The 27,051-nt window shown below is 56.6% G+C and overlaps 1 protein-coding gene across 1 annotated transcript; it reads left to right on the top strand.

Annotated features, from left to right (window-relative positions):
- Positions 1 to 985: 985 nt before the first annotated feature.
- On the top strand, positions 986 to 27,051 carry PRRX2 (paired related homeobox 2). Its single transcript, XM_040607675.1, is given in 5 exon segments — positions 986 to 1,139; positions 1,141 to 1,231; positions 22,550 to 22,734; positions 22,909 to 23,087; positions 23,652 to 27,051. Coding segments are annotated over 5 exon segments (744 nt in total). The 5' UTR covers position 986; the 3' UTR covers positions 23,788 to 27,051.

The raw sequence follows: 27,051 nt of genomic DNA, 5'->3' as shown, positions 1-27,051 counted from the left end.
TCGATTTCTGCTCATCGCCCCGCGGCCAGCCCTCGCCGGACACCAGCAACCAGCCCCGGCCTCTGGGACTGCCTCCCTCCCTCCCTCCCACCACCACCTCCATGCGTATATGTGTATATATATAAATATATATATAATTTTTAAAGAGGGAAAACTCCTTTTTCCTCTCCCGGTGGCTGGTTTTCATTAGGGAGGTTTCTTTCTGAGCCCAAGGGAAGCAGCCTATGAGTTTTTAACTGTGGTGCAGGACATAATTATCTCATTAAGGCAAGAGAGCCAGGCTTTTCCCAGGAGAGGTGACCTTGCTCTGGGGTTGATGGGGACCGGGGGTGGGTGGGTGGGGGGTCGAGGGGTGGGCTGGAGGTGGAGGGGGGCCATGTCCCCCGCTAACCTGCGGGTCACCTTTCCCTCAAGCCCCATTTGGGGCTGAGTTTCTCCAGCCCCTCTACTTCCCTACACCCCCCACCCCCCCCGGAGCGCAGCCACTTACACTTGTTGATAGAAGCACTTAAAGCCGGGCTGGTGGGGGGAAATTATGTGGACAGGGTAATAGGGGGGCAACAGCGGGTCTCCCTCCCTCTCTGCCCCCCCCCCCCGCCGCCCCTTTTCCGCGCCTTGGCTGCCGGCGGTGCTCGGCCCCTGGCAGGGGGGCAGGTCGCCGTGCCGGGGGGGGGGGCGAGGGGCCGCCCCGCTCGGCTCGGAACAGGGGCGTTTGTTTGAACAGCTCCAGAGCAAAGAGCTGGGGAAGAAAGTTTGGGCTGGGAGCGTGGTTTTTTCCCCAGACGTCAGCACAAGGCGGAACGGGCTGGGGAGGGAGCCGGACTCACAGGGCAGCCGTGATTTCCCCCCCCCCCCCTTTTTTAAAGAAAATTATTATTTAAATTTTTTTATATTTTTTGGGGGGAGGTGGGGGTGGGGGGGAAGGGGAAAGGGGCCGGGGAGCGGCCCCGCATCTCGGGGTGGGCTACGGGCTGGGGGTGGGAGCCATGGACTCGGCGCCAGCTTTCGCCATGGACAAGCCGTTCGCCCCCGGCACCGTGCGCGGCCCGGAGCCTCCCGAAAACCCTCAAAGCCGGAAAAACTTCAGCGTGAGCCACCTCCTCGACCTGGAGGAGGTGGCAGCCGGTATGAACGGGACCCCCCCCGGCCGGTCCCCCGCCCGCCGGTGGCGGCAAGGCCATGCCGGAGCCGTCGGGAGGCAGCAGCGGCAGTGAGGCGGCGCCCCAGGACGGTGAGTCCCGCCGCCCCGGGTGGGTCCCCCTCGGTGCGGGGCAGTTCTGGGGATGGGGTGTCCCCGGCGTCCCCCAGGCCGGGCTGCAGAACCGCGGTGCCCCTGCGCAGCGCCGGGCACCGCGGAAAAAAGGGTGTTGGTATCCCCTCGCGACGGGGTGGGAGGCACCGGGATAGCGGGTGGAGGCGAGGGGTAACCCCCGTCGGGGCGAGCTGCGGGGGTGCCGACACTCCGATGGTTGGGGCAGAGGGACCCCGCACCGGCTGCCTCCCCGCCGGCACCGGAGGTGGCCGGTATTGGACGGTCCCGGGCAGCCCCGCCGCGCCGGGGCTGCGCGGCCCACGGGGTCCCCCCCTTCCCCCGGGGCTCCCCGCCTGGGTTTCCGGGCCCGGGGAGCGGAGGCGGCCCGGCGGGGCCGTGGAGACCGGGACGTAGCGGTCTTCTCCCGGCGCCCGCCGCAGCACGTTTCCGGGCCGGTAGCACCGGCAGCGACGGGCCGGCGGGGACAAAGCCGGGGCTGGAAGAGGGGACGGGGATCGACCCGGGACCCAACTTCGTCGTGCACGGTCTGGCAGCTTTTAACGCGTTTTTACCGGGACAACCCCGCCTGCCCGGGGACTCCGCGGCTGCCGCCCTCGCTGGGCTCCGTGCATCCTTCCGCGCAGCTCCGCAGGCCCCGGCGCATCCCGGCTCCCGTGCCTGGGGCGGGGGGCGAGGAGGATCCGCCCCGTCCCTACGGCAAAGCTCCGGCCCGAGGGTGCCCGGTAGCCCCCAGAGCCCTCACGGAGCCGAATGTCCCCTCGGCGCACGGGGTGGAGATGGGCATGGGGAAGGAGAGGGGGTGCGGAGCGTGGGGTGGAGATGCAGCCCCACCACACCTCCCCACGGCCCGGGCCCTGGTGCCCACCCCGGGGCACTCTGCGAAGTGGCATCCCCCAAACGTGCCTCCCGACTGGACTTTGGTACCCCGAGCTTGTTTTCTGCAGCCCCTGGGGCGCAGCCCTGGGGTGCTGACGGCCCTGCCGAGGGCTTAATCCGCACCTGGCCAGGGTGCCCAGCCCACCCAGGAAGCTGTGCCGGTGAAGGGGCTCAGCTCACCCCAGAGGCTGCCCAAGACATGTGGTGAGGGGCTCCTAGCAAGAACCCCCCACACACAGGGTGCTCCCCACTGTCCCCTCCTGTGGCTTCCACATTGTGTGCAGGTCTGAAGAATCTTTCTCCTATCCACGTCTGACTCCCTGGCACAACCTCCTTCCTCCATGGAGAAGGCCCCCTGAGCCTCTGCTTGGGATGCTGAGGGGTGGGTGAGGCTGGGTGCTGCTTTCTGGGATGGTATCTGGTATTTTTGGCAGTTTCCCATCCTCTCTCCCCTTCCCTTGGGTTTTATTTGTACTTCTCGCAATGCCTTTGGGACTGTGGTGAGGTTTTTGCCCGCTGATGGGACCATACAGGGGGACAGTATGCCATGCCGGGATCACTGCAGCTTTTGGAAACCCAGCCCAGCCTGCAGCAGCCAGCTCATCTCACAAGCCTATTTGCAAAACAGCAGAGAAACTACCCACCTTGCTGAGCTCCTACTGCACCCCAAAGAGGTTCGGTGGGGACCGGGGGTGATGGAAATACCAGAGTGAGAGAGAGAGAGAGAGAGAGAGAGGAAAGGGAGCTGGCTGATCCCCACAAGCCCATTTTTCACCCCGAAGGCCCATTCCTCCTGGGGCAGAGGGTAGAGGCCCTGTGGGGTTTGGCCAACTGATCCCAGCATCGCTGGACCACGAGGGATATTTTCCATTAGCACCTGTTTCAGTGAGGTTGCAGGGATGAAGACACCGGCAGCATCTAGGATGCTCTGACAACCCGTCCAGGAGTGGAAGCATTTCTCCCTGTGATCTCACCTGGAGAAAGAAATACCTGAGTGATGAGAGCTGAGAGCAGTAGGCAAGAGAGCAAGGAAACAGAGAAGAAATCCTGTGTGCATGCAAACATCAGCTTGTGAGACCCGTTACCCACTGCCACTGCCTTAGCTGGGTTGCAGTTTCCTAAACTGAGATGGGGAGACCCTAAATACCAGGCAAATGCCCTGCCTTTGCAAGCATCAGCATTTTGCTACACATCTGTGATGCTTTCGGCATCAGTGTGGTGACAGCAGAGGAACTTTTACTGGTAACATTATCTTTTATTGGCATCCTAAAGTAAAAAAAAAAAAAAATCTCTCAGCATTTTCTCTCATCTTCCTCTTCACAATCATGGCTTTTTCTGCCAGATGCAAGTTTGGAGCCCTGCAGGTCACTGGCAGTGGGTTTATTATCAATGCAAATGGGCCCCAGTACCTGAGTGTCTCTCTGCGGGATGTGGCTCTGCGCTCTGCCTGGGAAGCCATTATCAGGGTCATCGCACTGGTGGGTTGGGGGAAGAGCAGCCCCGAGCCTGCTGTGATGCTGCTGGCACCCCCTCCGCCGGGCAGGTCTTGCCGTGGTCTGGGGGGCCACACTGGCAGAGCTGGCACAGGGCTACTTTAGGCAGCCCCAGGCTGTGCTCAGCGGGCTGCAACCTCAGCAAAATCCTCTCCCCTTTCCCAGGTGGCCGCAGCAGGAGGAGGCTTCTGTTCCAGAGGCTGGCAGAGCCAGAGAAACTTGGGGTAGGGTTTTATTCTTTGCAGAGGGGGATTCAACCCCCTCCTGCTTTTACTCACCGTTCTTAGCCCACAGTCCTCCCCACTGGGGAGGGTGGCTGGGGGCAACCCCACATCCAGGGCCTTGAGCACATCTTTCCTCCAGGAGCAGCCCCTGGCACATCCCTTCCTGTTGGCATCGAGGACCAGAGCTGTCCCCACCTCCCTCTCCAGCCAAGGGGGCTGCTCAGCCCCTGCCTTGGCCCCAGCCCCAAAGTGGCCCTGAGGGCACCCAGTGCATCCACGTGGGAGAATGAGTACAAATATCTGTGCAACGTGTTGCTCTCATGGCACCCCAAAATTAAGAGGCAGAAATCCCACAAGCCAGGCGAGAGTGAGGAAATGCCAACAGGGTGTTGCAGGCTTGTCCCCATCCTCATAGTCATCTTCATTCTCCCCTGGAGCCATGCAGCAGTCTCCCTTCGAAAACCTTCTGCACAACTTCTGAGGTCTTGAAAGCTTGTTCACCTCCTTTCATTAGACTAACAAATAATGTGTAACGCGAAACATCTGTTAACAACAGCCCTTAATGTTCTCAAGATGATAAAGCAGGAGGGTAATTTTAGCCAGCAGGCCTTGACTGATGGCTTTTCAAACAATGAACTTACTTTTGGTGCCGCCTGGGGATGGGAGAGGGAGTCGGGCGCTGGCTCCAGCGGCTGCTTCGGGGCTGAAAACTCAAAAAAGGCACTTTTGTCACAGCTGGGCTTGGAGGAAGGACTGTGGTCCCTCCAAGGGGATCCTCCAGCATGGGGCATGCATGCATTGCCCGTTTGGCTGCAGCCAACGGGACTGGGTGATGGCATGGGGAGATCTGGTGGCCCCTGGGCATCCCATTTGTAGAACAGCTTCTGGGGCCCTTTCCTCACCCCCCGGGGCAACAGGGACCCTCTGACCCATGCTGGGGCTGTGGGAATGCTGAGCAGAGCAGTGATGGAGTGAGAGGAGAGGCTACACCTGAGGGGGCAGAGGGGATTAAGATGATGTTACAGGAAATTGGTTTTGTTTTAATTTCATAAACGAAAGCAGTTGAAAAGGGAGAAGCATGGCAGGGAGGGGCAGGGACCTGGTAACAGAATGGAAAAGGGGAAGGGACTGGCTTTTGGGGTCAAGCAGTGGCTGATTGCCCCAAGCAGCCCTGTTGCTGCTCCCAAGGCTTGGGCACCTTCTGTGGGGCAGAGCCATCCCAGCTGATGTCCCCATGGTGGCCCAGCTCAGGGGCTCTGCTAGTCCTGGCTCATGGGACACAATTCTGTTGTGCTTCTCTGCCTTTCCAAATGCTGCTTGTCCCTGCTGGATGGGGGGCACAGCTCAGGGACACCTTGGCCCTCCTGGCTGCGTGGGCAGGAGGCAGCTCTGTAACACCACGACTGCTGAAAAAGGGCCAGGATGTGCCTGTGGGGATCTGCCTTCCCTGGGACATCTGTGCACGTACGTGGCTTGGCTGCAATTAAATTCAGCATCATTGACTTGTGGCTGACCCCCTGTGCCTAGCTCAGGGCAACGCAAACCCGTGGGCCCAGCAAGGTTGGGCCATGGGCATGGGGAGCCAGCCAAGACCCCCCTGCCTCATACCCCTGGACCTGTCACACTCCTTTCTCCAGCATGCATCTGCTTTCTGTGGCCCCAAAAGTGCTGGAAATCTCCCAAACTCCTCTGCTAGGAGGCTTGCTGTGGCTTCTGGATGACTGCTCAGGGAGGGACAGGGCTGCTGGGACCCCGACTCAGCCCCCGTTGGTGGGAAGAGGCTTTGAGAAGCATCTGATGGACCTGGCTGCAGCTCTCCAAGGAGAGGCTCTTGTGCTTTTGTCTCCCCAAAGAATGGGACAGCTGGGGTCCCTGCTGCTCGGAGTGGCACTGTGAACTGCTTACCCCGGCCCGGGGGGATGATGTTAGGATGTGCTGGGGTGGGACATGACCTGCCAGTGGGCGGCAAGGCTGGGGTGCAGGTTTACAGCACCTGTTGTCCCTCACTGGTCCCCAAAACAGCATCAGCTGAGGGTGCCTGGGTGCAGGAGCCCCTGTCTGTGGCATCCTTCCAAGCTGGCAGACCTTCTGCAGGGTCCTTGGTGGGGATGGTCTCCACGTGGTAGAACCAGGAACAGTGGCATCCAAAGCAACGGGGGAGGCAAACCATCCCAGTCCTTGTAAGGCCAGCACAGCCAGGATGGGTGGCACCAGGACAGGAGCCATCTTTGCACGGCCATGACTCTCTGCAACTAGATGCCACCTTCACTGTCCCCAGTGCCTGCCTGGGGACATCCCCCTGCTTGAAGGGCTTTGAGGGCTGCAGACACCGAGACAAGGGGTTCCTTTTACACATAGGGATGATGCTCAAGGGGCTGCTTGAGTGGGACAGTCTACAGGGGAGGGGACAGCATAGCCAGGCCTTGTACCCAAGACCAGCACTTGCCCATTGCATGATGCCAGCAGGTCCCCAGTACAGCATCCATCAGCGCATATTGAGTAAATGCCAATTAATCCGGGCGGGAGCTCCCTGCCCCAGCCCACCTCCCAACCCTCCACATTTGTTTGCGCTTAGTGCAAGGCTGGCAACAGGCAAGGGATGGATGGGGAGCCCGACGTGTTCTGGCTCACCCAGACAGTTTCCAGCCGTGCACAGGGAGCCTGGTCTATCCCAGTCAGGAAAAAAAGGGGCTAGGGGAGGGACACCCCCCCCACCCTGCCCCCCCCGGGCTGCTGCAGGGCACAGGGGACAGTCCGAACCAGCAGTGTGATCCCTGCAGGCAGGCTTCGGCCCCCCTGACTGGGGACCCTGCCACCATGGCTCTCACCCTGTGTCACTGCCATGGGACCCACTGTCCTGCGGGTGGTCCCCTATCACACAGAGGAGGGGAAACTGGTTCCCCAGGTCTCACTGATCCAAAACCCACGGCCATGGGGGGTGGGGGTGGGCAGGGAGTGGTGCTTTTCTTATGGTGCAGGCGGGACAAGAGGCTGAGTTAGGTCACAGGCCTGCCAAAACCAGCCAGAGCAGCATAAACAGCTGCCAGGCACAGGCAGGGAGGGACCCTGGGGTGGGGGTCATGGCTGGGAGACCCCAGGTCTCACGGGGTTTCTGGCATGGGGCTCACCCTGCTACCACTACTCTGTGCTTCTCCGTGCCCTCCAGCTCCAAAGGGCGACACTCACTCACCATCCTGCTCCTCCTGCAGTGACACCTGCTCACCATCTTGCTTCTCCCTGTGTGCTGGAAGGATGCTCTGTGCCCTGGGGTACAGTCAAGCTCTTACTGACTGGTGGCACCTGGCTCCAATTTGGGGAAAATCTGTACCCAAATGGGCTGAACACATCCAGCTGGGCTCTGAGCTCCCCCACCCCAGTTCAGGGGGTCTCTGGGTTGAAGTGGGGATTTTTGCAGCCCCAGGAAGGAGCCCTGCTTGCTCAGAGTCCTCCCCAGGGGTGCAGGAAAAGACCTACCAGCACATTTTTTTGCAGCATTTGCAGGACTCTGTGGGGTCCCTGCACATGTTTGTATCTGTGCCAGGAGAAGCTGCTGCCAGAGGGTAAAGAGAAAAAAACCCCAAACCAGGGCCTGGGGAGATGGGTCCCCTCTCGCTGGGGAAGCCTGAGAGCAGAGCAGCTTTAGCCAGGCCAGGAAAATCACTTTCCTCCCCACTTCTCGCTGCTGGGATTTTTCTCCCCTCAGCACCCCCAGTGAGCCAGGTTTTTGAAAGGCATCGCCACCAAGGATGCTCATTCCCACCCCACTTTCCAGCAGGGAAAGGGTGCAGGAGCATGGGACAGAGCTGCAAAAGCTACTGCTCAACAGGGTCCGGAGGGGACAGCAGGGGGACACTGGGCTTTGCCCCACTCCCTTGGGAGCCCTGGCAGCACCCACTGATGTGCTTTAAGCCCCAGCAGCAGCTCAGACACCCCTGTGGCACAGCCATCCCCAGCACAGGAGGGTGCCTGGGCATGGGGACACCTTGCCTGTTCCCCCTGGGGCTGTTATGTCTAGCTCAACCAGGAACAGCTCAGTGCAAGACTATTTCCCCTGTCCTTTTGGGCTGTTATTTCAGGGAACAGGGCTGATTCACAGGAAAAATATGAAATTTCGGCTCAGCGCAGCCAAGATGGGTGAATTTCAACGAATCAGCATTTTAAGAGAGCCTGGGTGTGTGTCTGTAGCTGGGAGGCTGATGAAATGATTTGGGGCTTTGAGGCTGCCTGTTAGAAACCCTCCTCTCTCCCAGGGAGTGGGGCTGATCACTCCTTCTCCTGGGGCTGATTCCTTCCAACCATGAGGAGTTATCCCCCCCCCCGAGCTGTAAAAACGTTGAGCTGAAGGGATGAGGTTTGAAGCAGGATGGGCTCTGGGTGCTTTGGGGCTGGTAGAGGCTTGATGTCCACAGGCTGGCACCTCGTCCCCTCCCTGCAGCGCAAGCAGCAGCTGGAAGGAGTTATCCCCCACTATGGGATCCCTGAGCCACGGAGCAGGCTCAGGGCATCCTTTAAAATGCCGAGGCAGTAGGTTGTAGCCAGGCTGAGCTGGGACTGGGCAAGGATTTAGACCAGGCTTAATGCAGATCAGGTTTTTTTGCTGGCTGGAAAAAGCAACTGGGAGAGGGTGCAAGTGTGGCTGGCAGAGGCAGCTGTCCCTTGCCCAGTCCTGGTGCCTGTGCAGGGCCAGCAATGCCCAGCTGAGTCAGGAAGAATGGGGAAAGCAAACCTGGTGGAGGAAGGGCTGATCTGGAATTTCAAGGTGGTTTTCTGATGCCTGTTGGCCAGCGCTGCCCCAGCACTGCAGAACTGCTTTGTATGCCTCCACATTTCTGAGAATTAAAAAAAAAAATCCCACCCTCACCCTTGAGGCATTCCCAATGTTTGTGTCCGCCCAAGGGACACATGGCTGCAGGCGATGTTTTCCAGCCTTCCCACGGCAGTGTAATGAAATGTCCTGTCCACACTCAGCAACCCTCATGGAATGCTTCTCTGCCCTGTGCTTCCCCTGGGAAAACCAGCCCCAGCACTGGGACCTGCTGGGGGCATTACTGGGGGTGCAGGGGGGTCCGGCTCCTACTTGCTTGGCAGCCCCTTGCCCATGGACAGCCCATGCTGGCAGCTCCAGCTGCGGGTCCCCTAGTAGAGAGTTGGGGGTTAAATGGGATGCTGATGTCGGAGGGGCTGGGGGAAATTATCCCAGCTCGGAGGGGCAGTGACACCCCTCTGGGGACATGAGGGGGACAGATGGAGTCCCCTTTACCACCCCCTTTCCCTGCAGCTCTGCTGGCAACTGCCCCATCTGTGCATGCTGCTGGGGTGCAAACAGCAGCTTGGGAGGCCGCAGGCATTAATTGGGCAGGAGGTGTAACAGGGCCGCCGTGCTGCTCCCTCACCCCAGGGCCGGGGGGCCAGCAGCCCCCGAGAGCCAGGGCAGGGCCGGGGGTGCAGCTCAGGTCCTGGGGGGACACCGGGCAGGCAGGGGGCCTTCAGAGAGCGGGCTGCTGGCCCCCTCCCCTTCCCTCCTCATCCCCCTTTGGAGTGCATATAATAAAGCAGCTTTTCAGCTGTGGCTGCAGTGATAGATCAGGAAGAATTGTATGAGTCTATTAAAGTCTGTGTGTCTCTGAATGGAGACTGTGGCTAAGCCAGGCGCCAGGCTCGCGCATTGAACCAGATGTGGAGAGGCGCCATCCTTTCCAGCCACTGAATCTGAGAGGCTGCAGGCTTCACACGCAAGGAAACTGGAGTGCACATGGCAGGGGAGCCGGGGGAGCGCCGGGGAGCACATGGCAGCGCTGGTGCGAGTGGGGCGCTGGGGAGGGGGCAGCGCCCAGGCCCTCCTCGCAGGCACGGGAGCTGAGCCTGGGGGCTGCGGGGAGCAGCCCAGCTACAGAGCTGGAACAGAGGGGCTGGCGCAGCAGGTTGTGCTGCCCTGGGCTGTGGGCTGCACCCCGAGTTGTGCAGAGCATTGGTGGGGCCGGGTTGTGCTGCACCTGGAGCCATGCAGGGCATTGCAGTGTGTGTGTGGGGGGGATTGCATTGCACCCCAAGTCATGCAGAGGGACTGCCAGGCCATGTGGCACATTGCTTGGGCGGGGTGGGGGCCACATAGCACCCCGAGTTGTACAGAGCAATGCAATATGTGTATGGGGGGAGCTTCATTGCACCCCAAGCTGTACAGGGCATTGCAGGGGGAGGGAGTGTTGCATTGTACCCTGGGTCACACAGGGGAATTGCATTGTATCCCGGGTCATGTTGGTCATTGTTAGGTGGGGGGACTGCACTGCACCCCAAGCTGCCCAGCGCACTGCAGTGTGTGTGTGTGTGTCACATTGCACCCTGAGCTGTGCAGGGCATTGCAGGAGCTGGGGGCGGGGGGGGTGTTGCGTTGCTACAGGGGTGTGTTGGGGATAGGAGTAGCAGCGATGCTGCAGGGGAGCACACAGGGGACCCCATACACAGTGCTGGGCGGGCAGTGGGGAGCAAAAAGCCTGGTCCGACAGCAGCACGGCTGAGGAGGGTGTGGGATGGGTAATGGGCAGGGACAGCTCTATCACCAAACCCACCGGTGCTGCAGGGCTGCTCCTGCCTCTGCCTGCAGCAGCCTCCTGTGGGTCCAGGAGAGGGAAAGAGAGAAAGAAGGAAGGGAAGCGAGAGGGAAGGACAAAAAGGGAAGGACAGAAGGAAAGCAGGATGCTGTTCTGCCGGGGACAGCCGTGGCTGGCAGTGTGGGGAACTGGTTGCCCTGTGAACCGGGATCCTGTGCCCCCGGAAAAGGTGTGAAGCAGAGTCCGTCTGTGGGGTGCTGTGGAGGGGACGTGGGTTATGTGGGGATGGCCGCTGGCACGGTGCTGCTCGGGGCCATGCTGGGCTAGGCTCAGGCCAGGGTGGCCACCACACTCCCTCCTCACAAGTTTCACTTTTTCAGCTGGGCTTGCCACATGGCTGTAATTTGGGGGTTGTAAATACCTCAGGGGAATTTTTAAATTAAAAAAATAACTGTTTTCATTTAAATTAAAAGACACTGAAGCATTTCTATTAGTATTAGAGGTTTATAAAACTTAAAACAAATGTTGAAACTAAACTACCAGGCACTGTCCATTTTGCAAAGGCCTTTGCATGTTCAGCACAACCTGGTTGGTTACCCGTTGAGGGTTAAGTTTTAATGGGATTTATATGAGAGCACCTGGAGGTCCCTGACCCACACCTTGGGACCCTAACCACCAGTGCCACCATGTCCCTGACTTTGCTCCTGGCTCATTTTGGGGGCCTTGGCCAGCTGGGTGCTGGGATCATGGTCCCCAGTGTGGCAAGATGATGTTTGGGCTCACTGAGGACCCAAAGGGGATGAAGGCTTGGGGTGATGAGGATGAGGGTCTCAGCTCGACTGGGCTTGCAGAAGAGGGACCTCGATGCAGCTGCCCCTACCCTGGCATCTCCAAGGTGTCACCTGGTGTCCTGCCTGTGGCTGGCCCTTTCCCCCAGCAACCTGCCTGCTGTACTGTCCCCGCCATCCATTCGATTCCTTCCATTCCCACTGTCCCCGCCACGCACAGCTCTGCCTTAACCTGGAAACAGTTAACCAGGCTGGGTTAAAAAAAAAAACAAAATACGAGCCACTTATTAAAATGAATGTTTTACAATAAATTTGGCGAGAGGCCACCGACCTCAAATGAAAACCAGACAGGAGGACAGCGATGCTGCTTGCTGGCAAGGGTTTCCAGGACGTCTGTGCGTGCAGGCACCCACAAGAGTCCTCCTTAGAGCGGTGGTGGGATGGGGTCCCAGCTGGGGGCTCACACCCATCCCACACCCTGGCCAAATGTGCTGGTGTCCCAGGGCCCAGGGACACTGGCTGACAGCCGTGGGACAGGCTCGGCAGGTGCTGGCACTCACTGATAAAATGGGTGCTAGGTGGCATCTTGGCCTCGGTGTGAAAAACACCCAATTGGCCTCAAAAAAGGGAGGGGAGATGGGGTGGTGGCAGGAGGCAGCAGGAGGGGACACCGTGGGGATTCCCACCATTCCCCCTGGTCCCTGCCTGTCATCTTCCCTCCGCCTTGGCAGTGACCCTAATGCGATGGGGTCTGTGCTTTAACCCCGTGGGCTGGTGTTGGGTTTCCGTGCCAGATGCCATTGGGGCTGGCTTGGTATGGGCGTTTGCTTATTAAATTTCAAGAAACCACCTTTTTTGGGGGTGGGGGTGGGTGGGGGGAGACGAAGGCTGGGATTGCCATGCCAGGGGTCCCTGGCTGGGAGCCAGCCCTCTATACAGCATTCCTGCTATGCAGCTCTGGCTGATTACTTTTGTGTTTTAAACACTGTGCAACAGTCCCAGCAAGCTCTTGAGGCTGTGATGGTCTGAGGCACCCATCATCCCGACCCACTCCCAGCCCCTGGGGAAGCCCACTTTGCAGTTAAAGCTGAGTTTTCAGCAGAGCTTTGCAAGTGCAGGCGGGTGCTGCTCTCAGGGCTGGTGCTTGCACAAGTCTCATTAGCGTTAACTAATTACACATGGCTGGTGCCCTGCTGGGAAATCATGTCACCTGTTATGACAGGTGGCCGTGTGCGAGCAGTGTTGGTATCTCTGCAGCTGCATCAGGGATGCACCAAATTGTGCCTAAAATGTTTACAGTATGGGGAGAGAAGAAACATCTGTTGTGCTCAGCCCCAACGCGGGACAGCGGGGTCTGTCTGTCCTGACATTGTCCATCCTGGCATCACCCGTCCCTGCATCCCACTCGCCGATGGCTGTGGGGGGCCACCGTAGCCATCCCCTCTGCCCAGACCCCTTAGCTGCAGTGCCCGGGGCTGACCCAAACCCCAGCATTTTGGCAGTGGAGCCCAGGCTGGCCATTTCCCTGCGCTGCAGAAGCCCATTCACACATCTGTTAACCATCACCAGCCCTGCCACTCTCCATGCTCAGCTATTTTAATGCATGGCATAACCGGTGCTGGGAAAGCAGGGAGGCTGTGTCCTGGGTAGGTACCCGGGGGCTTCGTCCCCTGGGGCATCCTGGGGTGCTACAGCAGTGTGAGGTGCAGGACAGCCCAAGCACTGGTCTCGTCCCACTCCAAGAAGGTCTCGTGGCTGGGAGATGAAAGCAACCCCCTGCTGGTGAGTGCCTCCTCACCAGGGATGCTCCCAGCCAGCGGTGGCTGGGGGAGAGCCAGAGCCTTTTGTTGGTCCCCAGGCCTCTGCCGTGGGGGCTGGCAGATTTGTGGGAGAATAAAATTAAAATTCCTGCTCTCCCGTCAGTCAGTGCCACTCTGTACTTGGCCCGGCTTGGTGCTTCAAACCTACCATTGTGCCTTTCCCCGAGGCCCTTGGCTGTGCCATGAGGGCTTCAGCTTGCTCGGCCAAGTGGCTCCTGCCACCCCTGGCCCCACGGCCGCGAACATCTGCTCAAGGAGCCCTTCGGTCTGACACAGTTCTCTGAGCACCCCTGGGCGATGCTGGGAGCTGCGGCACAGCACACATCCCTGTACCTACCCTGTTTCCTCTCCCTCTGGCATTTGCAGGGGACATCCCAGAGCAGCACCATTGTGGCTGAGTTTTTGGAGGCTCTGTGTGACCCTGGCCCCATCTAGACAAAGGGGGATCCTACAGGGGAGTGAACCCCCTTGAGCTGCATGTTCCCTTGCTGCAGGCAGTGAAGATGCCAGACTCTGCCCAGACCCTGACCACACAAAGCCGACTGCGGTGTCCAGCTGTCACTGCCACAGTGCCACTGTCCCCAGCAGACTTGCACAGACAACAGACCTGTCCCAAGAGGCTTTTCTCCTCACCCTGCCATCCCTTTGGGGGAAACTGGGGTACCTGGCAGGGAGCAGCACCCCAGCTCACCTGCTGCTCAGCTCCTCTGTGGTTCCATCCCTGCAGAGACCTGACACAATGGAGGCGACGGCGGCACTGGAGCCGGGACAGCCCATTGTGTCAGGCTGCGGTTGCAGCCTCCTCCGTGTGCACAGGGTGCTCTTGGCAGCTCCTGAAAGTGCTTTGCCAGGCTGTGGTCACACGCTGCATGGGCATGGCCAAAGGAGGGAATTTTTCACTTGCAGATCAAGCCCAAGGGATGTGCTCGGCACCCCAGGTCCTGGGCTTGATGCTCTGGGCTGGTGCCACTCATCTGTGGGCACAGCCAGGCAGTCTGATCCCTGTGGCCCTGCACAATGGCCCTGGCTCCCAGGGTGCATGGGAGCCAGGTGGCTGGGAAAGGGTAGCAAGAGGCTTCACTGAGTCCTGCACCGGGTGCCAAAACTGCTGCAAGACTTTAAAGGCTGTTTCTGTATCCGTTGTTTCAGGGGATGCTGATGGTGCCAGGATCTGTGGTCTGGATCCCACCACAGGGTCGAGGCTGGGGCCAGGATGTTGGGGTGCATCCCAGAGCTGGTGAGCCTGGCAGTGGGGTCTGCCCCGGTCCCCTTCTCTAAAGGTCTCTCCACAGGCAGGCAGTTCCCACTCCAGGTAAAAGGCAGGTGATGGCACCATCTCCCTCAGCCACCTAGGAGAGTTGGGGGCAGAACTTCTTGTACCGCTCAGCCCTCTCCCACTGAGCTTCACAGCCAAAGATGTTCCCCAGCCCCTTCCCGAGGCTTGATGGCATCCCACCAACCCTGCCTCCTCCTTCAGGGAATGCGGCTGCAATTAATTCATTAAATGCTTCTGCTGACACAGGAGCTGGCCATGCCAAAACACTGTTCCTGGGGCCTGGCCTCAGCTGGGTGAGCGCCGCACTGGGCTGTGCGTGAGCCTCCAGCCGGGGCAGGAGCCTCCGGCACAGTGGGAATGGATGCGAAGTATTTGGGGAGTGTTGGGCATGACAAAGCCTTGGGGATTTACCTGTGGCAGATGACTGCAGCCCCGTGGATTTCACCAGCTTTCAGCTTTTCAGTGCATCCTCTCTGAATCATAGCACACAACTGGGCTGGCCAGGTCTTCACCTGCCTTCTCCAGCATGTGGTTTCCCTCTCATCATCCCCTCTCTTCCTCCCCTCCTCACTGTGACCTCCTGATCTTGTCCCTCTTGTGTACTTGGGCTTAGCAGCAGATAAATCACTGCCGCCCTTGCGGGAGAGCCAGCTTTGAACATGCTCACAGCTTTTGCTAGTGAATTTGGTGGCTGCTGCTGGGCTGGGACCGTCCCTAAGAGAGGCAGTGTCCTGTGACATGGGGCTTCCTCTTTCCAGGTTCCTTCTGGTCCCAAAACCCAGCTAAGCATCATGTTCTCACTGTGTTTACTGCACTAAAGATAGGGATGAGCCAAAAAAAGGCTTCAGTGCTGCCATTGGGTTGCAAGCACAGGTTGGACACATCCCCACTGGGATGCAGGGATGCTGCTGGCTCAGCTGGTTCTCCAGGAGCTTCCTGGCTTGCTCAGGCTTTCAGTGGGACATGCTGCAGTGGATGCTCAGGCACCACACACCATCCCTAGCATCACTGCTGAGCAGCAATTGCAGCTTCTGGGGGTGCAAGGGGAAAAGCCTCCTGGCCTCGGGGGTTCAGGTTCTGCATGGAGCATCCCTGGGGTTGCAGCACTCTGGGCAGAGGCCTCCCAAAAGTTGAGTGTCCGTGCAGCCAGGGGCAGCAAACCGTGGCACTGGGTGGTTTCTGGCCGGTGCAGCAGCAGTTCTATAACCATAAAACAGTCTGCTGCTGCCTGTCAGTGAGCACAGGCTAAGGCCCTCCCGGGACAGCCTTGGCCTCTTTCTTGGTCCAGGCTTTTGCTGCTCCTTTTTAACAGAGACACTTTTCCCCCAGCAAAACTGGCAGCCTGTAAAAACGTGTCAGCGTTTCAGTTTTTTCACAATTAATGAGGTGAAACATCCTCGGAAACATTTCGCTGTAATGTTTCTCCAGTAGCTGAGACTTGCCCCTCTCTTAAATTTTTCATGTACAGCGCTTGAGCCGAGAAAGTTTCCTTCGGACTCAGCACATTTGGACCCCCCCCCAGTTTCAGTCCCGTCCCCCCCCTCCAGCGTTCCTGGGGTCTTCACGAGGCTGGGGCTGGAGGGGAGCAGGGAGCAGCAATGGGCTGGGACAAGGAGGTCGGAGGGAGGGGCTGGCAGCCCCCATTCCCCAGGGACACCCGGTCCCTTGTGCCTGCAGGTTGTTCCCAGGAGGCGTTTGGATGTCCCAGCGTTGCACTGAGCAAAGACAGGTAGGGTGCGTAGGGCTTGGTGGTGCCAGGGGTCTTCTCCCCTGGGTAGCAGGGTGAAACCACCCAGAAAACGGAGCTACGTGGATACGGTTTTGCCCCCAACCTGCAATGTTGTGTTGGTCCCGTGTACCCAAGCTGGGCTCACTGGTGCGTGCAGGAAAGGCAGCTCAGCTGGGTGACCCAGCACAGAGGGGCAGCTTCCGAGCTGCTTCTCAGCCCCCCCCCCCCCCCGGGGCTTCCCGAGATGGTTCGGGGAGATTAAGGACCTGTAGTGACACAGGCACCCTCCACCATTGCTTCTGCAACAAACCCTGTGCAGCCTGCGTTGGCGAACAGGGACAGGCCCCCAGCTCCCCTTGGCTGGTAGAGCATCCCTCCCGCCATCCCTTCTTGTTGCAAAGCCCCAGTGTGGCCAGGTAAACACCCCCGGGGCTCCCAGACTGTCCCCTGCTGTGTTCCAAGACAGGGCAGCACTGGCAGTAGCTGCTGGGAAGGGGGTTCAGCCGTGCTCAGTTGCCCATGCACCCCCGTGTCACCCCTTCAGCTTTGAGTGTCTCGGCTGAAGGTTATAGTATAAAAAGGAGGCGGAGCTGTTGGACACCATGGAGGGGCAATTCCCAAACCCAAGATCTTCGCTCCAACACTGCTTGCCACAATTCAAAGGGAAATGCTTCCTCCCCATCGCATGATTTAGAGGAACAAGTTAAACAATTACACATGAAACTTTGGCGGACATCATCGCCAGAGCTCTCCTCGCTTCCCCCAAGTGTATAAAGGGAGTCCACATGTTTACCAAGAGAGACCATGGGAGAAACGAAAGACATTGTTTTTCCAAAGGATTTCTTGGCTGTAAAAGGCCTCCACCACCCTGCGGCTTCCCTGATGAAGGTCCAGCGTTAATTTGTTAAATCCACATCAAGTGCCCAGAGAACCCGTTGTTTATTTTTGCTAATTCAGCCGGCCGAGATCAAATTGGGGTTTTATTTGTTAAGGATAAACCTTAATTAATAAAAGCTATTTATTTGGTTAGAGCCGGTTGCAGCCTGAGGGTCAGATATGCCATGATCATTATTTCAAGTAAAACAAACCCAAAATGTCTCTCAACACTTTGAAAAACGTAGAAACTTAGAGGGTTGAATTTATTTGTCTTAGGAAGAATTTACAGCTAATTCCCTCCAGGCTATTTCAACCCTTAAATTATACCCAAGAAGAAAAACGGGGGGGAAAAAATGCCATTCCAGGCCGAGAAGGGAAGTAAATGGTACGGCAGATTTGATCATTTGGCTGGGGAGGGGGTGAAAAATTTAAAGCTTAAAAGGTCTTTGGCAAACTGCTTGCAAATAAATGGAAAGCGTGAAATAATTTAACGGCAGAAAACTGTTTGGGGCTCCAGGGTCTATGGAAAATTAAACACGTTGGAGGAGATGTAGCCTGGGTTTTTTGCAGGAGAAGGTTGAACTTGCTCTCTCCTGGCACAGGCCCTGAAAAAGGGGGGTATTTGTACCCCAAAGCCAAGCATCAGAGCTGGAGCCAGCAAAACCTATCTCAGGATGTGGCAGGGCACGCGGGGGGGTGGTTTGCAGCATCATCTGGGGGAGAGACAGTGGCTTACAGTCAGCAGAGATGACCATCCAGGTCACAAGGACACTGCTAGGCAAACACTGCACTCTGGGATGAGTATTTTGCAAAGAAATCCCCCAAACTGGGAGTCCAGAGGGGAGCTGCCCCACAGTGGGAAACAGCATTGTTGGCAACGGAGCCCACCACTGAAAACCATCCTGAGGGATGAGCTGTCCTGCCAGAGCATCCCTGCCTGGGGGTGTTGTGGTCCCCAGGGCTCAGACCTGTGAGCAGCTGGGATGTTAAATGCTGGTTAGGTCTGGATCACAGCTGCACAGAGGTCGTTTATCGCTTACTAATGGAGGTTGTAAGTCAAAGCTGAAGTCTTGGTGGAAATCTAGTGAAAATTACCTCTTTACAGCACTCGGTGGCTGCTGTGTGGGAGGCTGGGGGCCCTGCCAAGTGTGGGGTCCCCTCATGGCAAGCCCAGCACCTGAGCTTCAGCAGCTGAAACCCACTGAGTCCTTCCTATGGAAAACTAAGAGAAGCACAGAGGGGAAAGTCAAGAGCTGGAGAAGTGGGCTTGGTTGGCGCTGAGCTGAACCAGCAGAGCTCTGACCCAGCAGTACTGGGGTTGTTGCCTTTGCGAACGAGGCAGGACCAGTCACTCCCCAGTTCCCGGTGGCAGGGCAGCTGTCTGGCACAGCACAGCACAGCACAGCACAGGCTTGCTAGCATCAGTATTCCTGCACAGAGGAGGGTTTTGGGGTGAGCCCCAGCACCCCACAGCAGCCGTAGGACAGAGTGCCGGCCCCCTGGCTGCCCGCAGCTCTCAGGCAGGCAGCGTTGCCTGCAGTTGGGCATCACAGAGAGGAGGCTGGAGGTCACCCAGGTTGCATCCAGCACCCCAAAATTCATCCACATCACAGAGATAAAAAAGACCTGTGTCTTTTCTAACACACTGGCTTTTTTTTTCGTTGAAGCGCACTGGACCCATGCTGCTCTGCGCAAAGCCCCTGCTCCTCCCTCTCCTCATCCTCCCCCACATGTCATCTTTTGTTATTCAGTAACGTTATCCCCCATTTTACCCCTTCCACTGCAAACTTTTTTTTCCCCTTTAGCGGAAATTGCAGTCAGTGGAAGATAAATACACTGAAGGCAAAGATGGCAGGGGGATGGCTCTGGAGTCCCCTCTGACCTCGGGGTTAAACAATCAAGCCAGTACCTCCAGTTGTGCCCCAGAAAAAAACCCAAAATATAACTGACAAAGGCTTTCTCCGTAACCATCCCTAGCACTGCTTTGGGGCAAAAGACGGACAACAGCAAGCTGGGTTTTAACTTTGTGCAATTACAAACTCTTATTCCTGGAAGCCCATCGGGTCAGGGAACTGGTTTCTGACTTCTCCATCAAGGTGTCAGCAGATCTGGTTAAACCGAATTCCTGCAGTTGGGTGGCAGCAAGATGGCAGGGAGTCTTCAGGGGACTCAACCCATCCCCTTTCCTGTTCCTTCTCCAGGGCCACAGAGCGCTTAGCGATCCTTATTTCTGGAAAGTGGATTTGGGGCTATTAAAGCATCTCTGATAGAAGCGATCTGGCCTAACTTTGCACACTGTAAACCTGTCAGACACGCCACCAGCAATTAGGGTAGCATTTATCTGGTCCTACAAGCCTGTGATTCCTGAGCTAATGGGGAAAAGGTGTTGATCCATTACCAAGGCTCATCCCTGAGCGGAGCTGAGGACCCAGGCAAGCACCCCAGCTTGTGGTGCACTCCTGCAGTGCAGAGATGGGGTGGAAAATGAGGGTGAAAATTAACGTAGTAGATAACTGAGCTGGAAAGCAAAGGGTTGGGGGTGGGGTGGGGATTGGGGAGCTCTGAGCTACGTCAGAGTACAGCATGCTTTAGGGAAGGTGTGAGTAGGTGGGGAAGGGGTTTTGGCCACCAGCATCCTCTGAGAAGCTCCCTGGAGCATTGTACAGGATTTTATGGTGCAGAAGAAGGTCCCTCCATTAAAACCAGCAATAGGGGATGAACAAAATGCCCCAACCCAGGCATGGTCTAGGGCTTGCAGCTGTCCAAGTACCCAGGAACTGCTGGCACCTGGATGCATCCTGACCCAATTCCAGTCTTAAATCTCCATCCCAGCACGCCTGCCAGCCCCATTCAGGAATCGCGCAGCACCAGCTGCATCCCACAACCATTTAGCTCTTGCCTGCATAGGTTTGGGAAGATAGAAGCCAGCCAGAAACAGGGCCAGGTCCTACAGAGCTGGTTTGAGAATCTGAGAAACTTCTCCTCCTCCTCCTTGCTTTCAGCCAAATTAGAGTGGGTGAGAGAAGCCATCACTTATGGAAAAGTCCTACAGCCAGATTTTAAATCAAGGACAAAACCAAAAGGGGTTTAAATTTTATGTAGACATTTACTAGGGTTCTGTTGAAATTTTTGCCAGTTAAGGGGGGGAAGGGCAGCGGGTGCCCTTGGTGATGGCACTTTTTGAACTGAGCCCTATCTTATAATTTCCCTAGAAGCCCTATGGGGTGGCCATAAACCCACAAGGAAATGTCTGTCACCCTGTCACACCCTGTAGCTCCTTCCCAGCTGGATGGTTCCCATTTCAGTCCCAGGGCCCCGGAAAACTCCATGGCTGGACTTCATGTATTTTAATCTAGCGGTGCATTAGCTTGCTGAAGGAAAACAGGACCAAAAAAGGAGTTTAACTAAAAGGGGCAACTGGAAAGCAGAGACTGGCAGAACATTTGAAGCTGCAGGAACAAGGGCTGGAGGGAATCTGGAGAATTTTATTTGTGAGCCTTTAAACATGAACAGCAGTGAAGGGCAGCCTGTGGTTTCCTGGCCAGGGAAAGGGCCTCAGACCTGCAGGTATTTCAGGCACAGCACCATCCGTCATGTCTTTACCCAACCAAGAAGGCCACGTCCCAAATACAAGAGTACAGGCTGTTTCCAGCCGAAGGGATGGTCAACCAATGTCCAAATGCACCTAGAGCACAATAGAAGACCCAGAGAAATGCTGGCAGCTGCAGCAAGGCCCTGGGAGGTAGATCGTTTTCCTCCCCTTCCCATACAGGGATGCTCTCCTTTTCCCACAGTCCCAGCAGTTTGGCCCCATCATGGCCAAAACGATGCAGCATCCCTGCAAGTGCCTGGGAGATGGGGAACAGGGCTGGTGGTGGTGCCCAGGTCTCACATCCGCATCCCTGCATTTTGTCCTTCCAGCGCAACGCTCCGTCCCTTAACAGGTCAGGGTGCTGGGGGCCCTCAGCACTCCCAGGCCCCAGCACTGGTCTTCACCGTAGCAAAGCGCCAGGGAAGTCATCTGCTCTTTCCAGGAGGCCACTGCCAGTAATGGAAATACATTTAATTCTTCCTCCTCTGCCGCATCCCCTGCCCTGGCTCATGCTGTTGGTGGCATCAGCTAGCAGCTGTTGGTGGCATCAGCTAGCAGCATGGTTTTCAGAGAAGGGTGTAAGGAAACTCTGCAGCAGTTTGAGCTTGAATCTTGCTTTGGACAGAAGGTGATTAGTCCCAGGGACAACCTTCCAGCAGACTCTTCGGGTTTCCCTGGTCCTCATGGTTCATCTCAGGATGGGACAGCCCTTGGGAGTGGCATACTGAGGCAGGAAGGGCCCTTAGGGACTTGATGGAGAACTTGGTGGAGGTTTCATGGCTGGAATTATTCAGAATTAAGGTCCAAGAAGGTTTTTCTGGCCTTAAAGATTTTGGAACCCATAGTTTTCTCCTCCTCAACAGCTTGGTGGTGTCTTGAAGCAGAAGAGTAGATTAATATCCCTTCCTATAGATTGTTACTTGTTCAAGTATCATCTGAAAACACTGCACATATTTAATAAGTATCAAGATAGCTTATTAGCAAGTATTTATTTCTTGAGCATATTTAGGGAGCTGTAATTCCTGCCATCACAGCCTCTGCAATGGTATAGTGCAGAAAACCCCAATATAACCCCACTATGAATCAGAATGTCATACAACTATTAACATTTCAAATAATTCCAAAATACTTTCCCACCAGTAGGTACAGATTGGATCCAGATGCTCTATTAACTGAAAGAATAATTAACCAGTACCTCCGTAAGGAAGAACAACAAGACATGTTCCGTGTGAAGTCTTTGCAGGCAGCTGACTGGGTATCTCAGAAAAAGACTTCATAAACTTATCCAAACCTGATGATATCAGTGACAAAGAGGAGATTAATCTCAACCTGGCTGAAAGCCCAAGATCAATACTGAGAAACCAAACTACGCCCTCAGCTTCATGTTTCCATGAGCCAGCGGAGCCAGAAATAAACACTGCAGAGTCTGAGCTCTGCAAGATGCAGTGGTATTTGTTCCTAGCTCCAAAGACCAGGGTTGGATGAGCAGGTGCTCAGCTGCAGTCCTGTGTCACCCTGGGGATGTGCCACAGCTGGGTCTTCAGGGGGTGCTGGAGGGCGGAGCCAAGACTTACATCTCAGAGATGTTTTGCTGCTGAATTTCCATCGCCATCCACGAAAACTTGACCTAAACCCTTAGTAAGAGCCAAGCCCCAGACATCCTGTGGATGTGTCCCTGTTGCAGGTAGGCTGTGAGACGCAGTCCCAGCAGTTTGGGTCAAGTGCTGCCCCCGAATCCACTGAGAATGGCATTCAAAAATCAGGTCCAGGTGGCTTTAGCCAGGTGTGAAACCACCACAGGTCTCTGCAAATGTTAGGTTTAGCCCTAAGCTCCAGCAGGTGCTAAAATAGGGTTTGATTCTCACGGAGACCACAAGGTTGCACGCATGCTGCTCCCCGCAGAGTCCCAGGTGCCCACAGGGAGCACAGCGGGTACTGAGCAGGGCAGTGCAGACCCCTAGGAAGACTCGAGCCTGGCTGGGTCCCCATGTGGGGTCTTCAGGGTCTCGAAGGGGTCTGGCTCTCACGTGGCCTCTTCTGTGCTTTCCCCACAGGTGAGAGCCTGAGCCCGAGCTGTGGTGGAGCCAAGAGGAAGAAGAAGCAGAGGAGGAACCGCACCACCTTCAACAGCAGCCAGCTGCAGGCTCTGGAGAGAGTCTTCGAGAGGACGCACTACCCCGACGCCTTTGTGCGGGAGGAGCTGGCGAGAAGAGTCAACCTCAGCGAGGCAAGAGTCCAGGTGAGCAAAGGTTTGTGTGGGAGAAAACAACACCCTCTGCCTTGTCGGGCGGTGAGAGCAGGGACTGTCCGCTTTCTCATTTCATCCTGCACATGACTGTGATCAGTCGGACAGATGCTTGGGACGTTCCTGCTCACACCGGGTCCTCGCTGACCACCCTCCTTCTCTGCGCAGGTGTGGTTTCAGAACCGGAGAGCCAAGTTTCGCCGTAATGAGAGGGCAATGCTGGCCAACAGATCAGCATCACTCCTCAAATCCTACAGCCAAGAAGCAGCCATTGAGCAGCCCATGGCACCACGGCCCACCGCGCTGACCCCAGAGTATCTCTCCTGGACCAGCACCTCCCCGTACAGGTAGGTGCAGGTGCTGGAGAAGCTGGGGAGGATGTGGCCACAGGACAGGCTGCCTAGGATCCAGCCCACCACCATGGGAGCGCAGCCCTGTGCTGCTGTTGAGGACGTGGGGAGTTTTATGGGGCCAAAAGGAGCTTGTCCGGCTTTGCTTTGGGAACCTGTTTCAGCCCCGTCTGAGCATCCCCTGCCCGCCACTGAACAGGCTCCCCTGCCTCCATGCATTTTGGGGCTGGAGGGGGGCCCTGGCCCTCACAAGAGATTCATTTAGCTTCGTGCTAATCCTTCCCACATCTCAGCACAGGAGGTGGCATGGATCCCTTCTGGTTCCCAGCTCTCCATGTCCGGCTGTCTTGTCCAAAATCTCAAGGCAGGGCCTCCTGGTGCACAGTTTGAGGGGTTCCCATGTGCATCCAGCCACATAAAAATGCTGAAGCCTTGACTGCTCTTGTGGGAGCTGTCTAAGAGGGGACAGCCAGTCTGGCCTGGGGAGCCAGCAGGACTGCATGGCACACGGGGACTCCTTCGTGGGCCATGCCTCATTCCTCTCCTGCTCCCTCCCCACAGCACTGTGCCCTCCTACAGCTCCAGCGGGACTGCAACGCCCACCCAAGGGGTGAACATGGCCAACAGCATTGCCAGTCTGCGCCTCAAAGCCAAAGAGTTCAGCCTTCATCAGAACCAGGTGCCAACTGTGAACTGACCAGGGCAAAGCCCACCTCATGGCCTCATTCCAGGATACAGCGTGAAGCTCCTGTGCCAGTCCAGGACGAATCTGCAGCCTGCCCAACCCACATGCCACTCATCCAATGTGTCAGCACCTCTCCTCTCCTCTTCCCTTTTGAAGGTAGAGTCAGTCCCAGGACAAAGTGGCACATAATTATAGCCACATATGGAGCAAACTTGGTTAGAAACTTGCTTTTCCGCGCACCCTTATAATAAAAGGCTATATATACACACACATACCCCCCACACGCTCTTCGAGGACAGACAGACTTGCCAAGGAAACAAGAATTTGCTTCCAAACATGGGAGGATCTTGGACTATTGGATTTGACCAATTTGGGTATCTCACCCAGAGAGCCAAAGAGTTATTGGGTCTTCTCCTCCCGCAGGGACAGCGCGCAGCAGTGGGAGGATCGGGAGCCCCCCTTTCTGCCAGGCTGTGACTCGCGGCGCTCAACCGTGCGTGCCGAAGCAGACCCGCACATTCACCTCTCTGTGCATCCCCAGCCATGGTGCTTGGGAGAGACTTTGGGAAGCTGACAGCTCACCCCTGCCACAGCCGATCCCAGCCAGCCCCCTGCACACCACACTGCCTACATTTAGGAGCTGCCTATGTCAATGGCATCAGGCTTTCCTCCTTCCCAGAGGAGTGAGGAGGGCTGGAGCATCTGCACAGACTTGCTCTGAGTCTGTGGGCTCTTCTGCAAGCTGGGGGGAGCATTGCTGATCCCCAGGCAGGCACTGTTGCCCTGCCTTGGTGGGTTTGTGAGCGATTCTGCAGAGCCCCAGGTCATTGAACCGTCCCAGGGAAAGAGAAAATTGGAAAAAGCTGTTGGGTTTCAGCTGAGTAGGCGGCTCCCAGTGCTTCGTGCCAACGGCAAAGCAGGCTTTGCCTTCCGGAGGCGCAGCCTCCCCATCGGCAGCTCCACAGATGTGTGTGGGGGTCTGGGGCTGGCTCCATGGGGGTGGGCTTTTTTGGTTTTGCAGAAAGGAAATGGTTTCCCTCTTGTCCCACCCCGCTGTGCAGCTTAATGAAGTTGCAAGGTGGGATGTGCAGGGGGATGGACACAGGGTGTGCAGCCTTGCCCCAGGCTGGCACTGCCCCAGTCCTTTGCCCACTGAGCCACAGAGAGATGCACCCTTCACCTTCCCCTACCAATACCACAGCACCAGGGGACAAGCGGGAGTGATGGAGGTTTTACCCTGTGGACGAAGCTCTCTGGGAACCAGACCACCCTTTCCTCACTCACCGCAAAGAGCCACCAGCTCAGGTGGGTGGCTTGGATGGAGAAGACACCAGCCCTTCTTGCCTAGAAGGTCTTAGCCCCACTGGGGACTGTAGCAGTAGATCTGAGAATGAATACAACAATTGCTGAGGTTCTTCCTCCAGACAAACATCCTCCAGTGTGTGACACCAAGGCTGAAAGTTTTCCAACTACACATGTGCCCACCCAAGTCCCCACCGCTCCCAGGAGCATCCTCTCCCTTTCCCACTGCTCCCTGTCACACTGCAGCTGTACATGGTACCCAGTGGCTGCAGCACTAGGACCCTCAGCTTCACCCCAGGCAGCTCTTGCCCAGGGGGACTCACTCAGCACCCAGAGCTGGAGACCTGGCGGTAGAGCCAGGAAAGCAGCACATCTCTTCTGGTTAGGGATGAAGCAGCCCCTCCATCCTGCCCCCAGCCCCAGCTTTCTCTGCTCCCCACAGTGCAGCCTCCCAGCTGGGGACAGCTGCCTCCTCCTCAAGCACAGTGGGCAAGGAGGGGGCACAGCCTGACTGACACTGCCCACCTCATCCAGGGAGCAAAGGCACCCTAAATACTCACCCTGTGCCCCGCACCCCTATTTCCAGGGCCAGTATCCTCCACCATTTCCCATGCCAGAAAGGGAGCACACAGCTCCCCATGCCACAGGGAGACACCACAGAGACATGCCAGGCTGGGGGGAAGATGGATCCACTGTGAATCAAATCATTTGCCATGAGAAATGCAGCTTGGGGCGGGAGGAGGGGGCTGGGGAGGAGGTGTTCCTATTCCCATGGAAAGCACAGGGCTCTTTTTTCGGTTATACAAGATGAAACCACAGGGATATAAATGTCACTGCCTCTTTGAGAGCATTAATGAAAATAAACCCATTTAATAGTTTGCAGATGCCGTTTCTGTAAACCTAAAAAAAGCAGGGAATAAATATTTCTTCACTAAATATCTATATGTATATATATATTTGAAAACATTTGCTCCTAATCTTAGGCCCCTCCTTCACCGTGCTCTTGACAGCTTATCACAGCTTGTCAGTCAGCGCTGAAGATTCACCAAGACAAGATACAAATTGCACCCATGGAGGGGTAGCAGGACAGAGGGATTATCGTAATCTAAGCTCCCTCTCACCCTTCCTATTTGTACATTTCAATTACGTGTAACAAGATCCACGGTGGATTTTTTTTTCTCCTCTTCTGCATGTCTGTGTTTTGGAAATTTTTGTAAGGTTTTTGTAAAAACAACTCTTGTGAAATAATGGAGGAATAAATATTTTCCTGAGTAGAGACATGTCTGCGTGTGTGACAGGGACATGGCTCTTTCCTTGCTGGCCGCTGTGGTTTCCCCACCTGCCTTAGACAAGCACCATGGGCAGGGGACCCGACAGCTATGACAGAGCCACCTTCACCTGATGTCATGGTGGCACCTCACAACTTCTCCAAGACCTGGATTTCATACCAGAGTCCCAAACAGCAAGTGGCCCACATGCCCCAGGAGAGGAGCAGGAGCCAACAGCTCACAAATTCCCCACGAAGCAGCAGCTCATGTTAGCACCAGCCCCGGTTCACACCGCAGCTCTGGGAGCAGCACCCGACTTTCCCCCCAGCAGCAAGGGAATGGGCTGAGATGGGATGCGGGCAAGAGCAGGCAGCAGAGCCCCTGGCTTCTAGGTGATCAGGTCAAATCCAGCACTGCAAATTAGGGGAAACCTATAAACACCAATTGATGCTCCACAGACATTAGGGATGAGACAACCCATCCTCTTGCGACAAGTGCTCATCAGTGACCCCAGCGGAGACCACCACAAAGTTGTCGCACAGCCCTGGGAGCCAGAAAGAGGCGACACAGAAGTCTGGACCTGTGCAGAGAATTGGAGGCAGCGGAGAAATAAGGAGATTGTCTTCAACAACATCATCACTGCCTGCACACCCAGGTACTTGAACAGATGCTGCTCTGTCAAGCACACAGACTTAGTAAGGGCTGG

This window comes from Falco naumanni, chromosome 9, assembly GCF_017639655.2.
Source record: "Falco naumanni isolate bFalNau1 chromosome 9, bFalNau1.pat, whole genome shotgun sequence".
NCBI classification, from domain to species: domain Eukaryota; kingdom Metazoa; phylum Chordata; class Aves; order Falconiformes; family Falconidae; genus Falco; species Falco naumanni.
Note: the sequence above shows the minus strand (reverse complement) of the source record. Positions and strands in the feature narration are given on the sequence as shown.